The sequence below is a fragment of the Dromiciops gliroides genome, chromosome 3, assembly GCF_019393635.1.
Source record: "Dromiciops gliroides isolate mDroGli1 chromosome 3, mDroGli1.pri, whole genome shotgun sequence".
Lineage (NCBI taxonomy): Eukaryota > Metazoa > Chordata > Mammalia > Microbiotheria > Microbiotheriidae > Dromiciops > Dromiciops gliroides.
In genome coordinates, this window is record NC_057863.1 from 561,302,464 (window position 1) to 561,317,240 (window position 14,777).

At 37.2% G+C, this 14,777-nt stretch overlaps 1 protein-coding gene across 1 annotated transcript in view; it reads left to right on the forward strand.

The window, feature by feature from the left end:
* Window positions 1-205: 205 nt before the first annotated feature.
* Window positions 206-14,777, forward strand: part of EED (embryonic ectoderm development) — a 34,889-nt gene continuing 20,317 nt past the window's right edge. The window contains exons 1-4 of the mRNA XM_043998846.1: window positions 206-421; window positions 6,870-7,022; window positions 9,114-9,206; window positions 12,702-12,767. Of these exons, the coding sequence (XP_043854781.1) occupies window positions 308-421; window positions 6,870-7,022; window positions 9,114-9,206; window positions 12,702-12,767 (426 nt within the window). The 5' untranslated portion in view covers window positions 206-307. The remainder of the gene's footprint in view (window positions 422-6,869; window positions 7,023-9,113; window positions 9,207-12,701; window positions 12,768-14,777) is intronic.

Consider the following 14,777-nt stretch of genomic DNA (forward strand, 5'->3'; position numbering starts at 1 on the left):
GGTAGGGGTAGTGGGGTGAACCGCGGAGGGGCGGGGGGAGCTTCGAGGGGAGGGGGAGCGGAGGCTGCGTGGGCGGGCGCGCGCGAGCGCGCGCCCCTTTTTCAGCAGTGTGGCGGGGCCGCACGCCCGCCCGCCTCGGCGGCTGGGCGCGGTTTGCGACGGTGGGGGGGCCGGAGGAGGCGGTAGTGGTGGAGGAGGAGGCGGCGGCGGCGGCGGCTTTGCGGCCGGCGCGGGCCGGGCTTGCTTGACGGCGGTGTGGCGGAGGCCGCGGCCGAGGCGACAGGAACCCGGAGGGAGGCGCAGGAACATGTCCGAGAGGGAAGTCTCGACAGCGCCGGCGGGAAGCGACATGCCTGCGGCCAAGAAGCAGAAGCTGAGCAGCGACGAGAACAGCAACCCGGACCTGTCCGGGGACGAGAACGTGAGTGGGCGCCGCTGCCGCCGGCCGCGGGGCTGGGGAGGAGGGCAGAGCGAGCCCACGGCGGAGCCTTTCATCTCGGCTCCGGCGTGGCCCTGCTGTCCGGGCGGGACGAGTGTCATCCCCTGGGAAGGGGGGCGTCGGGAAACGCGGGGAGCACCGGGGAGGGGGTGGTCGTGCTTCCTCGCGGAGTAGGCAGTGACGACACGTCCGTCCCCCCACCCCTGGGCTTTTGGGGAAGTATTTCTGTCGTGGGGGAGGGGGCGAGCACTTCACCTGAGTCACCACCAGCTTCCTCCTCCCCCCACCCCGAGATGGAGGAAGCATGTGGAATGCCCCAGGTGGTGGCAGGTCAGAGTGTTAAAGCGTGGGTATGTGGCTCTTGGGTCCCACAGAGGGCAGTGTGGGGGAGATGGCATTTGTGTCCAAGGCAGAGACCCGAAGCCTGGCTCGGACTTGACAGGTAGTGTGCATCCCACCCAGAGTTTCCGCCCACCCACCTCCAACACTCGAATTTTACAGTTGAAACCAGAACCTAACGAACTGAAGTGGCTTGGCAAAAGAGGTTATCTGGATAGAGAGAATGAGTCGTAGAAGAAGGGCCAAACGCTATTTGGGAAACTTTAAACTGAAAGTTCATGTTGGGTGGTGCCCCAACCATCTCTTCCAGCTTTAAGACACATTATTTTCTTCTCCATGCATTCTCCCATCTCCTGTCTCTGGCTTTGCACTGACTGTTTTCCATGCCTGAAATAGACTCTCTTTTCTTGCCTCTACCTCTTAGAATTCTTCCCTTTCCTCTAAGACCCAGCTCAAGTGCAACCTTCTACTTGAAGCCCTTTTTGAAATGCTGCCCCCCAGCTGCTTGTCCCATCACCTCCAAAATTAACTTCTTAATCCATTTGTACATGCACATTTATAATGTGTATATATGTATGTATATGTGCATACATACAAGTATGTATAGACACATGTTCCCTAGCTAGATTGTAAGCACCTTGAGAGCAGAGATTTTAAATTTTTACCTTGGTATCCCAGCAGTTAGTGAAGTGCCTGGCACTTAGTAGGTGGTTGAAGGAAACTTAGAGATCATCTAGTCCATCTCCTTCCTTTAGCAGATGAGGAAACTGAGGCCATGGAAGAAGGAAGGATTTGCTTAAGGTTATTCATGTTAAGTGGCAGAACTGAGATTTAAATCCAGGTCCATCCCTCTTTCCACTCCTCACCCTGAATGGGAAGAAGAATCTTTTAAATAAGAGTAGTGAGGAATACCAGGTAATAGAAAACTGGAACCTTCAGAGGATCACTGGAAGGAATAGGTAGTTGGGGTCTTTAAGAAGCCATAAAGTCTAATATTTTTATTAGCACACCAAACCTTAATCAAGGAGGTAAATGATTTGTCCTCCAGCATTCTTATGTCAGAGGCAGCATGATATAGTGGATATAGAGCCAGCCTCAAAACCAAGAAGATCTTGGTTCAATTCCTGACTGTCATACACTGGCTCTGTGACCCTGGACAAGTTACTTAACTTCTCGGCTCTAGGCAACTCTCAAACTCTAAATCGCACAGATGATGGCAACCTGCATTGATAAATGGAGTTTCCTCCCTGTGGCAGAACAATTACAGGGCAGGCCCTCTCTCTATTTTTGTATTCAGTTGATCTACAATGAAATATGTCTCAGTCATTTTAGTGTTGGTTTTTTTTTTATTTCAAAGCAACTGATTTTTGTAGTCTTAGGATTATACTTGATGTAATGTACTTGATAATCAGACAAGGATCATAAATTTAGAGCAGGGAGGGGATTCCAGGCCATCTAGCCTAATTCCCTTATTTTACAGATGAAAAAACAGTCTTGGAGAGATTAAATTATTTCCCCCAAATCACAGAAAAATGTGCATAGCAGAGCTTGGACCTGAGGCTTCTGAGCCTCACATTCATTGCTGTCTCCAACTGTGCTGTGACAGCAAAGCATTTAATTTACAGATAAAGACTTAGACCAGGTATTTAAAGGTATTTAATATTAACATTAACTTAATTAAAAGTAATTAATATTTAATATTAAGTATTTAAACATTTAGACTAAGAAATATTCCAATTGTAGACATGAATAATTAGTAAAAAGTTACTCCCCTTTTTCGCCTTATGCTGATCTGTTAAAAGAGGAAAGTGTTAAAATACTCAAAACTAAGTTGATTTTTAAAAGGTCACTTTATTAGTATTGGAATCAAACCTAATAGATATACATATAGAAGAAAAGCATTATAAGTTAGGGGAAGGAATAATGGAAGGGTGAGAGAAGAGTCAAAAGAAAAATAGTTTTACAATTCTGAGTTGATTAAAAAGTATAGTATTTGGATAGAGCACGGGCCCTGGAGTCAGGAGTACCTGAGTTCAAATCTGGCCTCAGACACTTAACACTTACTAGCTGTGTGACCCTGGGCAAGTCACTTGACCCCAATTGCCTCACTAAAAAACGAAACAAAAAAGCATGGTTTTGAAGAGCAAGAAAAAATGCCAGAAATAGTAGAAAGGTGTGATAGAAATGTCCCCGTGGAAGTCTGATGATGGCAGTTGCCATAATGGAAAACCAGCCCTAATCTATTTAATTAAATGGCAGTGCATGTTTGGGTTTATATATAAAATATTCAGTACTGTAAATGTTTATTGTTAACTTTAAATAAAGGGATGAATGTGATTGATGAACATTTTTTGAGCAGTGTATTGAATTGGCCATAAGGGACTTGTTTTTGTCATTTTAAAACCCTTTAGCTCACAGGAAGTAAAAGGAGAAGCAGTTCTTTGGGTTTTTTTGTTTTTTAATGATGCTAATTTGAGGCAACTAGACAGCACAATGGATACAGCAACTGCCCTGGAATCAAGAGGACCTGAGTTCAAATTTGACTGCAGACCATACTAGCTGTGGTGACTCTGGGTAATCCATTTAACCCGGATTGCCTCCAAAAGATAAAAATAATGCTAATTCCTGATTTAGTGGGGGAAAGCAAGGCACTGAGAATTAATTAGAACCTAGGTTCTAGACCTAGTTCTAATTTAAGAAAACAAGTGGGGCAGCTAGGTGGCGCGGTGGATAGAGCACCGGCCCTGGAGTCAGGAGTACCTGAGTTCAAATCCAGCCTCAGACACTTTAACACCTATTAGCTGTCTGACCCTGGGCAAGTCACTTAACCCCAATTGCCTCACTAAAAAACAAAACAAAACAAAACAAAAAAAGAAAACAAGTGATGAGTTTTAGAGACAAATGGCTTAATCACTCTGTTCCTCTGTTTTCTTCATCTGTGAAATGAGAATATCTGCACAGCCATGCATGTGCTATTGTTCAAAAAAATGTTAGTAGAGATCATTTTATGTACTGTTACTTTGTATTTTCTTACCATCTTGGCCACATGCTAAGCTGTTGGTAAATGTTTGATTAGGAGTATAAAATGAATTCACAAATAGGAAATTTATTATGTTCTGTACATTTATGGCGTACAGGTCTGACCATATCATTTTCTTGTTCTAAAAGCTTCAGTAGGTCTTTTATTGCCTCTAGGATCAAATACAGACCTTTTTGGTTAATATTTAAAGCTTTTTTGAATCTGCATCTAACCCATCTCTCCATTTTGATTAAACATCTTCTCTTCCCCCGAGCACCGCCCTGCCGCTGCCGCCGCCCCCCCCCCTCTATATTTCATCTATGCTGGTCTAGTTGATGTTTCCACTTATCTAGTAACATTCATGTCTTGTCCTTCTACCTTTGCATAGACTTGTGCTTCATACCTGTATGTTCCTTCAGCCCAAGCACTACCTATTTCAAGAGGCCTTTCTTGATTCACTCTCTCCCTATCTTAAAATGACTTTATGTATATTTATGTTTACTTATCTATGTAACTGTTCCACTTTGTAGAAAGTAAATTCCTTAAAGCCTAGTTGTCTTTTTATCCTTAACACTTGGCATACTCTGTGTGTGTGTGTGTGTGTGTGTGTGTATGTATGTATATGTATGTGTGTGTGTGTATGTGTGTGTGTGTGTGAGAGAGAGAGAGAGAGAGAGAGAGAGAGAGAGAGAGAGAGAGATGTACATATTTATTAGTCAAGATCAGAGAAACAAATCAAAATAATTAAGTTGACTACGGCCTTAAAGAGAAATAAAAGATATTAGGTTGGTTACTGTTTTATAGTGAAAAGATCATACAAGTCTTTTCTTTGTTGTTTCCTGTGTGACCTTTGGTGAGTCACAGCTTCCTTGGGCTTTGGTTTCCTCATCTGTAAAATGAAGGAACTTGATCTTCAGTCAACAGGTATTTATTAAGTGCCTACTATATGCTAGCCCCTCAGTGTACTAGGCACTTGGAGGTACAAGAACAAAAAAACCACTTCATATTTACAATGAGTACATTCTAGTTAGGGAGACAAGCACATATAAAAAAATACAAAGTTAGTAAAAGTCAGTAGTTAAATACAGGATAGTATAGGAGGGAGGCACTGGCAGTTGGGGAGATCAGGAAAGGCTTCCTGCAGAAGTTAGTGACTGGACAGCATCTTAAAATTAGATACTTTTGAGATCCATTCAATCTCTAGATCTATGATTCTATAATTTTGACTTAGTGGAAGAAGAATGAATTTTGAGAAACTCCAAAAATAGGGGAAAAAATTGCCAAGCTACTGATGACAAGATTTTTAGCCAAAATATAAAGAAATTGCCTACAAATTCTATTTCTTAGTCATTTCTAATCTTTGACTATCGGGTACTTGTCCTTAATGTAAAAAAATTTCACACACTCCCCAACATAGTAGTTGTGCAAGAAGATAGATACTATTTGTCATTATATATGAGTTCAGTAATGCTTTAAATATATTTGTATTTTTACAACAGCATCAACATACATTTGAAAAATAGTAGGAAAATCATGTATATGTGAGAAGTATTATTTATCCAGTCTAGAAAAGGTATGTTTGCTTATTTATTATATAGTCATTAATGAGATATAGCCCTTGCTATTGCAGGCCCTCCACCTCAGGGTCCATGCTTCACAATTTAAGGGCTAGTGTGGTAGGTTTTAGATGTATGAAAGTGAAAGAAGGAAGACTCAGGGGGAAAAGTATCATTTCTTTTATATCATGTACCTAACTTGAAAATTTCAAGTTTTATGCCCTTTTAAAGAATAAACCACATTTATCTTATTTTTTTCTCCTTGGATTAGGGTATCCATAATTGAAATACTTTATGTATTTAATGTCATATTATTTGCAGCATAGCTTTGGGAATCATGAATGTAGGAAATAACACTGGGGGAAACTTTCTTTTGATGGTTTTAGTTCAAAGAAAAGAAGTTATAGTTTGATCCCACTGAGGAAGTATAAAACAAAATTAGCTTAAGCTGTATCACAAAGAACAAACTCTTAGGTGTTTTGAAGAACTTCATAATTGTAACTATTTGGGATACTGAACTATTTTATCAAGGGCAGTTAGGAAGTTGACTCTATACATTGGGGAAAATGTAGGTATCTCTCTGAGGAGACTTAATTGTATTCTAGAATGTGAACATTTTTGTATTCTACAGTATGGATTAGTTTACTTCTCAAGACCTATTCCAGCCCTATTCTCTAATGACATACAGATTTCACTTAGTTTTGAATGCTTTCATGATGCCATCAAAGTTTTTCAATTTTTCATATTCTTTTTCTTATTGTTTTTCTTCCCTCAAAATAAATATACAGGAATTACCCTTAAAGTAGAATTTGAAGGAAGATGTAAGAGATTACAAGAGGTGCTTACCTTGATGACCTAACTTTTGGGAATTCTATAATTTTCATGTGTGATATTAAATTCACCCATTTCTGGTCACTAGTTTGAGAAAATTACACAAGGAGTACTAAATAGAGGCTTCAGTCATAAACATAGAAGTTTTATTTTCTTTTTAAGATCTTAGAATAATTTTCATCTCAAGTGGCTTTGATAAACAGGTCTCTACTAGAATAGCTATTAGCAAAAGGCATGCAGAAGGGTCTGAAAACTAAAACTAAATTTGTGATACCCTTAGGACAATTATGGGGATGCACTTTAAACTGAAAAACATTCAAGTGATTAAATTTTTGAAGGATAACAACTCCTATTTCCTTGTTGTCTTTTTTGGGTAATATATTGATTGATACTGTGTTGGTAGATCATTATCTTCATTTTACATATACAGAAAAGTTAGATGACTTATATAAAAAACTGGATTAGAACTAGAGTGAGGTCAAGTCTCCTGACTCCCAGTACCTATCTTTGTACCTATCTTACATTGCCTTTCCCTCTTTGTTTGGTGGGGTAAATTTTAAACTTGATTTGAAATATCTTTCACCCTTTTGCACACCTTGCTAATGATCATTCTCTACAACAAAAGCATTTGCTTCTAAATGCAGTTCTGTAGTTTTTAGTTATATTTTCTAATTTGTCTTTGCAGGATGATGCTATCAGTATAGAAAGTGGCCCTAACACTGAACGACCTGATACTCCAACAAATACTCCAAATGCTCCTGGAAGGAAGAGTTGGGGGAAGGGAAAATGGAAGTCAAAGAAGTGCAAATACTCTTTCAAATGTGTAAATAGTCTCAAGGTATGTGGGAGAAAAGTACAGCCCTGTGAGCTTGAATTGTAAACTTGAAAATTATTTTGCAATGGTTAATGTTTTATATTCAAAGTATCCTACAAATTCTATGAAAGAAGAATTGAAAATTGAAAATAAAATGTATATGTTGTAAGGTAGGCTGCTTATTATTCAATTTTATCTCACAGTGGCCAAGTTTCCTTCTTTTAATAAGATGTTTTATTTTAAAAAAACTCTACTTCCTGGCACCAGCTAATTGAAAAGACTAACCATGGTCCATTTGCTTTGAGTCAGCATAAATTGAACCAGATGGCTTAACTTGTATAGAGGGTTTTTTTCCCCATCTATTTATGATCTGTGTATGTTTTTAAAGGCAACGTAGAATTTAAATGTCAATTATTTTCAAAAGTTTCTTTTTGTAGGAATAGATGGTATTTTTATTATACTTGGGATTGCCAAATTTTTGTCAATGTGGCATTAGAATCTTCATATTTAACTTTTTATAGTTAACTTTAAATTCAGTCTATTCTCTTCCTCCTCTCTTCTCCTTCAGTAGTTTATATCATATAAACATATAAAACTAAAGCCTAGATTAGTTTTAATTTCTAAGAATCTAATATACTTAGGGCAAGAGTATAGACATTTATGGTAACTGATTTTTGTTCAAAACTACTTTGGAAGAATAATTTCAAAATGTAATAACTATTTTGTGAAATAATCATTCTACTTTGCTCTATATGTTAGTATAAGTATGGCAGTTCTGAAAATTATTCTTTGCTATTTAGGTTCTTTAAGTTATTATTTAAATGAGTAAGAAATTAAAATGATTGCTTTCCAAGTGACAAGAAATGAAATTTAAGTTATTCTTTATGAAATGGCACAAAAAGTTTGCTGTTTAATTAACCTGAAAATGAACAGGAGAAAAGTAACTTTTATATTGCCAGTAGACTCCTAATTCCCCTCCAGAGCTTTTGTGAATTAAGTTGCTATCTCTCTTTTTCCTTTAAGTTCACATAAATCTTCTAAGTTGCTTTTGTGAAAGCAATAATTTTTTTTCTCAAGTAAACCTTTTTGGGTCTTACTTACATGTGTTTCTCAAGTCCTGAACTAAAGATGTAAATTCTGCTACTGCATGTTCAGTAGAAATCTGTATTGTTTTAGAGGAACTTGTTATATTTTAATGTCCTTTTTTTTTTTTTTTTTTTGGTGAGGCAATTGGGGTTAAGTGACTTGCCCAGAGTCACACAGCCAGTAAGTGTCAAGTGTCTGAGGCTCAATTTGAACTTAGGTACTGCTGATTCCAAGGCTGGTGCTCTATCCACTGCACCACCTAGCTGCCCCAAATTTGTTTTGGTTTTTTTTGTGAGGCAATGGGGGTTAAGTGATTTGCCCATGGTCACACAGCTAGTAAGTGTCAAGTGTCTGAGGCTGGATTTGAACTCAGGGCTTCCTGAATCCAGGGCTGGTGCTTTATCCACTGCACCACCTAGCTACCCCCTGGAACTTGTTATATTTTATTCTAAAAGGGAAATGGCCATTTCACAATTGCCTGTTCCAAGAAAATAAGTACTACTCTATGATCTGAAAAATGCAATATGATAAAGTTTTGGTGAAAATAGTTTGTACAGTTGAAAATAATACTTTCGGGACAGCTAGATGGCACAGTGAATAAAGCACTGCCCCTGGATTCAGGAGGACCTGAGTTCAAATCTGGCCTTAGACACTTGACACTTACTAGCTGTGTGACCCTGGGCAAGTCACTTAGCCCTCGTTGCCCTGCAAAAACAAAAACAACAAAAACAAACCAGAAAATAATACTTTGAGATAGATTTTTAACTTAAGTCCAAGTATATCTAAGATATATTCAGGTGTTTTGGATAAATGTATAATTGTTAACTAAAATATGATTTGAATTTTTTAATATTTTGATTTTATTAATCTTCCCACCCTCTATTTAGAAATATGTACAGTTGGCATAGTTAAAATACTTGCTATTTTTCATCAAGTAGATTCATGTGTGATGGATATATAATATGCTTTTTAAAGTTTTAGGTTTCTAAATGATACTAATTTTTCTAATGGTATTTGTTTCTCTTACAGGAAGACCACAACCAACCATTATTTGGAGTACAGTTTAATTGGCACAGTAAGGAAGGAGATCCCTTAGTTTTTGCAACTGTAGGGAGTAACAGAGTAAGTATAGTATTAAAGGTGTTTTCTTCTCAACTTATGTATTAAGTAAACATTTATTAAATGCCTTTCTTGTGCTAGGCATTGAGGATACAAAGACAAACAAAATGGTCCTTGTCCTGAAGGAGTTTATTCTATTTTACTAGAATTTTGTATGATGGTTTTGAAATAATGAATTTAATATAAATAATATGAGATTTTTAAAAAAGAAAAAAGTTATAGTTTAATACTCAAAAAAATTCGTTAATGTAAGTGACCCATACAAGAAATTTTCAAATTAAAACTGTTTGGCCAAAAATATCAGCTAGTTTCTCATGCAAAATGTAAACACACTTTAAAATTTTTGCGTGAATGAATTTGCATGTCCCTAATTATTTAAGTAAATTCAGTATGTTTGGGTTTACATTTGAAAGAAATTAGTAGACAAAAATTAACCATCAGTAAATTTAAGGTTATTTAGAAACCAGCTGATGAAAAGTACTTAGTAATTTTTTAAATGTTATTTTTTTTTAAAATCTAAGTTTAAATTATAGGATGAAAAAATTGTTTGGTTAATTTATTTGCAATAAATATTTGGGTTTTTTTTTTTCTTTGAACAAGTCAAAATAGTCCAGAAACACAGGAATTGTTTGAAAAAGAACTACACTTATTATTGATCTTAAGCAGAGCCAGAGTTTGGACCCCTAAGTGTTGTTCATTTGTGGAATGGTTGGTTGTTGGTATGAATTGGTAGAGTTGGGCAGTGTCTTAAAGGAAATCTGAATTTAGTCGTCATCACCATCCAGTCATCTCACTTTGGTAAAGCATTTCCTTGGTACTACCCTGTGGTGTAGATCTCCTATTAAAATGTAGATCCTTAAGCCTAAAACCCTTATTTCCTATAACAGTTTAGGTAATCAATTAACACCTTGGAAAAGATTAACTGGATTGGGAACTGTTGATAATGCTTAGGGCTTTTTTGGATATTCTGGGTTGGGGTTGGTATCAGGAGGCAGAAAGGGAATTAACCAAGGATTTCAAAGGACAGCAAAGACAAACCTGATCAGCTTCACCATTTTATCTATAGACTCAGCACCTTTAGCACTAAAAAAATTATCTTGTGGCTTAAGTGCCATAGATGGTTGAAACTTTTAAAGCTAAACAGCTTCACATTCTTGAGCTCTCAGTATTTAAGAATTGTCATTGGGGCAGCTAGGTGGCACAGTGGATAGAGCATCAGCCCTGGATTCAGGAGGACCTGAGTTCAAATTCGGCCTCAGACACATAATACTTACTAGCTGTGTGACCCTGGCAAGTCACTTAACCCCAATTGCCTCACCAAAAAAAAAAAAAAAAAGGAATTGTCATTGATTTTTCAAGTGGAAACTTGAAATTCAACCAGTTCTGTTCGTTTGAACTCACTTTTAACATCCCCTAAGTTCTTAGAGATGGAATTATCACTTCAATAGAGAAATTAGGCCTTCAAAAAGTCTCTTCCTTTCCTATTTTTTTTTTAGTGAAAATTTCAGAGTAGATAAGAATAAAAGCACAACTTGTACACAACTACTTCATTCCCCATAGTTTTCTATAAAGTGAAATTTGGTAGAAGGTACATGCTTCTTGGTTCATATATAAGGAAATTTGCTGTAGTACGAAAAAAGACCTTGCTTTTCCTTTAAAGGGAATCCTCTGGCATGGATACTAAGGCTTCATTATATCTTCCTGCTTGACATAGTTTCAGAGTTTATATATATTCTCCCAAGATTCACCACTGAAGTTGGTAACATGGTAAAATGCCATTAAAAAATTTGACTTTGCAATTAAGATGCATATCTCTTCAGTTTCAGTTTTTACCTTTGGTTTTCTAACTCTAACCTTGAAAAGAATACAGAGAGTCAAAATCCTTTCAAGTGAAGAAGGAGGGGGCTATGTACTCTGTACCTTTTGGCTTGTGGGAAACAGTCATCAGTTACCATAAGGATACTTAAAACATTATGTAAGATCTAGCATGAATTCTTTTTTTAAAAAATTGGTACAGGGGACTCCTTGTGAGAAAACTCCCTTTACACATAGCTAAGCAACTACACTGCAGTTTATGGTCTTAGAAAGTTGCCTGGTTTACTAAGATGTTAAGTGGCATTATAATGTAGCTAATATGTGTTAGAGTTGAAACTTTAATCCAATCTTTCCAGGCCAGCAGTCTGTTCACAGCATCATACTGTCTCTTGTACTACTACCAAAATTCAACTTCTGATCATGTGTTTTGCTAGACATCTTTTTTAAAACTTTCCCTTTTTGGAATTTAACACAGAGGAATTTAATTCATTGGTCATTTATCAAATTGGCACTGCTGTGTGTTAGGAAAATAAAAAGAAAAAAGTCCTGGTCCCAGCTGTCATGAAGTTTATTGTCTAAATGAAAGGCATTGGTTTAAAATGATCAAAATTTCTGTTACGTGTTATAAAATAAAGTGTACAGAATTGTATCAGCATTACCAAACAGTTATCACAAAAAGGAATATTTTTATATACTTTATATGCTTTTTAAAAAAAAATTTTTATGAGGCAATTGGGGTTAAGTGACTTGCCCAGGGTCACACAGCTAGTAAGTGTCAAGTATCTGAGGCTGGATTTGAACTCAGGTCCTCCTGAATCCAGGACCAGTGCTCTATCCACTGCGCCACCTAGCTGCCCTTTATATGCTTTTTATAGCCTTAAACTGAATGAGTGTAAATAGATAGTGAGAAATTATATATAGGATCTTCAAGTTATTGTGTATTTTAAAACTTTAATATTATGGTGCTTTCAGGTTTGCAAAGTGCTTTACATTATTATTTCTTCTAATCCTTTCAACAACCCTATAAGGTGGTTACTTTTAATTTCCCCATTTTACAGATGAGGAAAGTGAGTCACAAGAAAGGTAAAGTGACTTTCCCAGGGTCTTACATAGAGTAAGTTAGGATTTGAATTCAAATTCTTTATTCTGAGGTCACTATTCCATCCACTAATCTGTACTGCCCTAGGGATAGCATACTTGAGATCCATCATGTTCATTTGTTAGCAGAAAGATTACAGGATGTTTTCTATTAGTCACATAAAGTTATTCAAGTTTCAAGTTACATAAGGACTTTGTAAAAATTATTTGAAAAGAGGGGAAAATCTTATAACATTGTTTATCATATGTATTCTGAAGTGAGACTTTATCAGGGTTGACTAAATTAACACTTCATAGAAATTCTATTTTGAAGCAATAATTTTATAGTGTTTCAATATGTTTTCTTAAACCTCTTCAAAACCTGCAGAATCAACTTCTATGCTTATCAAAATTAAATATACTAGAGGCAGCTAGGTGGCTCAGTGGATAGAGCACCGGCCCTGGAGTCAGGAGTGCCTGAGTTCAGATCCGGCCTCAGACACTTAACACTTACTAGCTGTGTGACCCTGGGCAAGTCACTTAACCCCAATTGCCTCACTAAAAAAAAAAAAAAAATTAAATATACTGTTCATTTTGTTTTATCAGGTTACACTATATGAATGTCACTCACAAGGAGAAATCCGGTTACTGCAGTCTTACGTGGATGCTGATGTATCCTTCTCTAAAGTACATCATTTTTTTTGTTAATATGTGAATTGACTTAATATAAGGACTTCACCTCTGGGGAAAAAAATGCCTTAAGTTAATTATTCCCCTAAAATTTGCATTAATCTTCATTAATTTCTGTTTGTGCCATTCCTTCTTCCATAACTTTATTGTTCTCCATATTATTGGCTTCGTAGTATTTTAAAGTCTGCCGAGCATTTTACAAACATTATATCATTTGCTCTTTCTAACAGTACTGTGAAGTAGGTATTAAGGTATTACCAGTATCAGTATCTATATTTTATAAAAGAGGAAGTAGCATCAAAGATCTTTGACTTTGTCATGGTACAGCTAGTAAATGTCAGAGTCAGGAATTCTGCTTTGAGAGTTTTAATTTCTGATCTATATTCTTAATTATTTCTCCCCCCCCCCCCAAAAAAAAACCCCAAACATTATAGGTTAATTATTTCTTCTATGAATTTCTTTTTTCTTTTGAGCCTTTCTGGAGTTTCTTACTGTTCTCTTTTCTCTTGGGAGTCCCCAGGATTCTGGATTTCAAGAGGCATTAGGTCATTTAACTTTTCTTGTGAATTTGTTGAGAACTTTGTAATCTCTTTAAGGATTTACTATTCATCCTTCTGGTTGTTTGATCCTCTACTTGTGTTCTGAACTTTGAGTTTTTTTCCTCCTAAAATTTTTAGTGTTTCAGCCTTTTTATGTAGTCACTAGTTACCCTATTTCTGATTTATCTTTTGCTGGTAGGCACACCCATCCTATTCTGCAGCCTTTCCATATTGAGGAATATAGAGTTCACTAGTCTAGGTCCCTGTTTTGAATACCTTTTGGTGCTAAGGGACCTATACTCAGTCCCCATTGCTTCTGAACTAGAGTGGCCACACACACACTGATTCTCCTGCCTAAAGCCTCCCTTGACTCCTTTATTTCTTGTGGCTAGGCTGACTCATTGTTTTGTGCCTCTTTGTAGGATGGGGCAGGTTTTTCAAGCAGTTTCTGAAGTCTTGGGAGTCTCTAGCTTGGACGAGGCCCCAGTTAGAAGACTGTACTGTTTTCAGCCCTTCCCTTCTACCTCACATGATTGTTCCGAGTCTCTGGTCTTGGGAAGGAGTGTTGTGGCATTATCTGCAGGGGGTGGGAGTGAAACCTCAGGATGGACCCAAGCACAAGTGCTGAAGTCCACTTAGTGTTCCTGTCAGGTGAATGTGTTGGCTAGTGGCTAAAATGCTTAAAGCTAGCATTTTAAGGATTAAACTTCCCTAGTGTTCATTCATAAAGGTTTTACCTTATTGGGCTTATTATTTAGATGATGTGTTATGATACTCAAAATATTTGTATTTATTTCTTTATATTTATTTATGTTCTATATATTTTATATTTACTTAGGCATACATATTGCTTTTCCCAATAGCCATCAACTCCTTCCAGGTAAGGAACTGTTCTATTTTGTCTTTGTCTCCTCAGTACTTAGCAGAATGCCTGAGGAATAATAAGAACTTAATAAATGCTTGTTGATTGATTGAAGTGGTCAGTAATGATACTGTGAAGATCAGATCCAGGAGGGTTTTAAAAGGTTTTTCTTGTCTCCAACCTTATTAAATAGCCTAGAGCATTAATAATTCTTGATGAAATATTTGATTAGCATCCTAGACTCTTAGTGTGGTATATATGACCATCTATAACTTAGCTCTGCTTGCCTGGTCTAATCTTATCTACCTTTAACCGCCAACATAAACCCTCTAGTGGTGTCCCAGTTACTGAACACACCTTGTTTATTCTTGTCTCTGTTCTGGAGGCAGCATGATCCAGTGGAAAAAAATACTAAATTTGGAATCACAGGGCCTCAATTTAAATCCATCCTCTGACACCTGTTACTTATTACCAAGGATCATATTATACATATGACCCTTGGGCAAGTCACTTAACCTCTCTGGGCCTCAATTTCTTCATCTTTAAAATCAAAGATTTGGACTATGTGACCTCTTCTAAGATCCCTTCCAG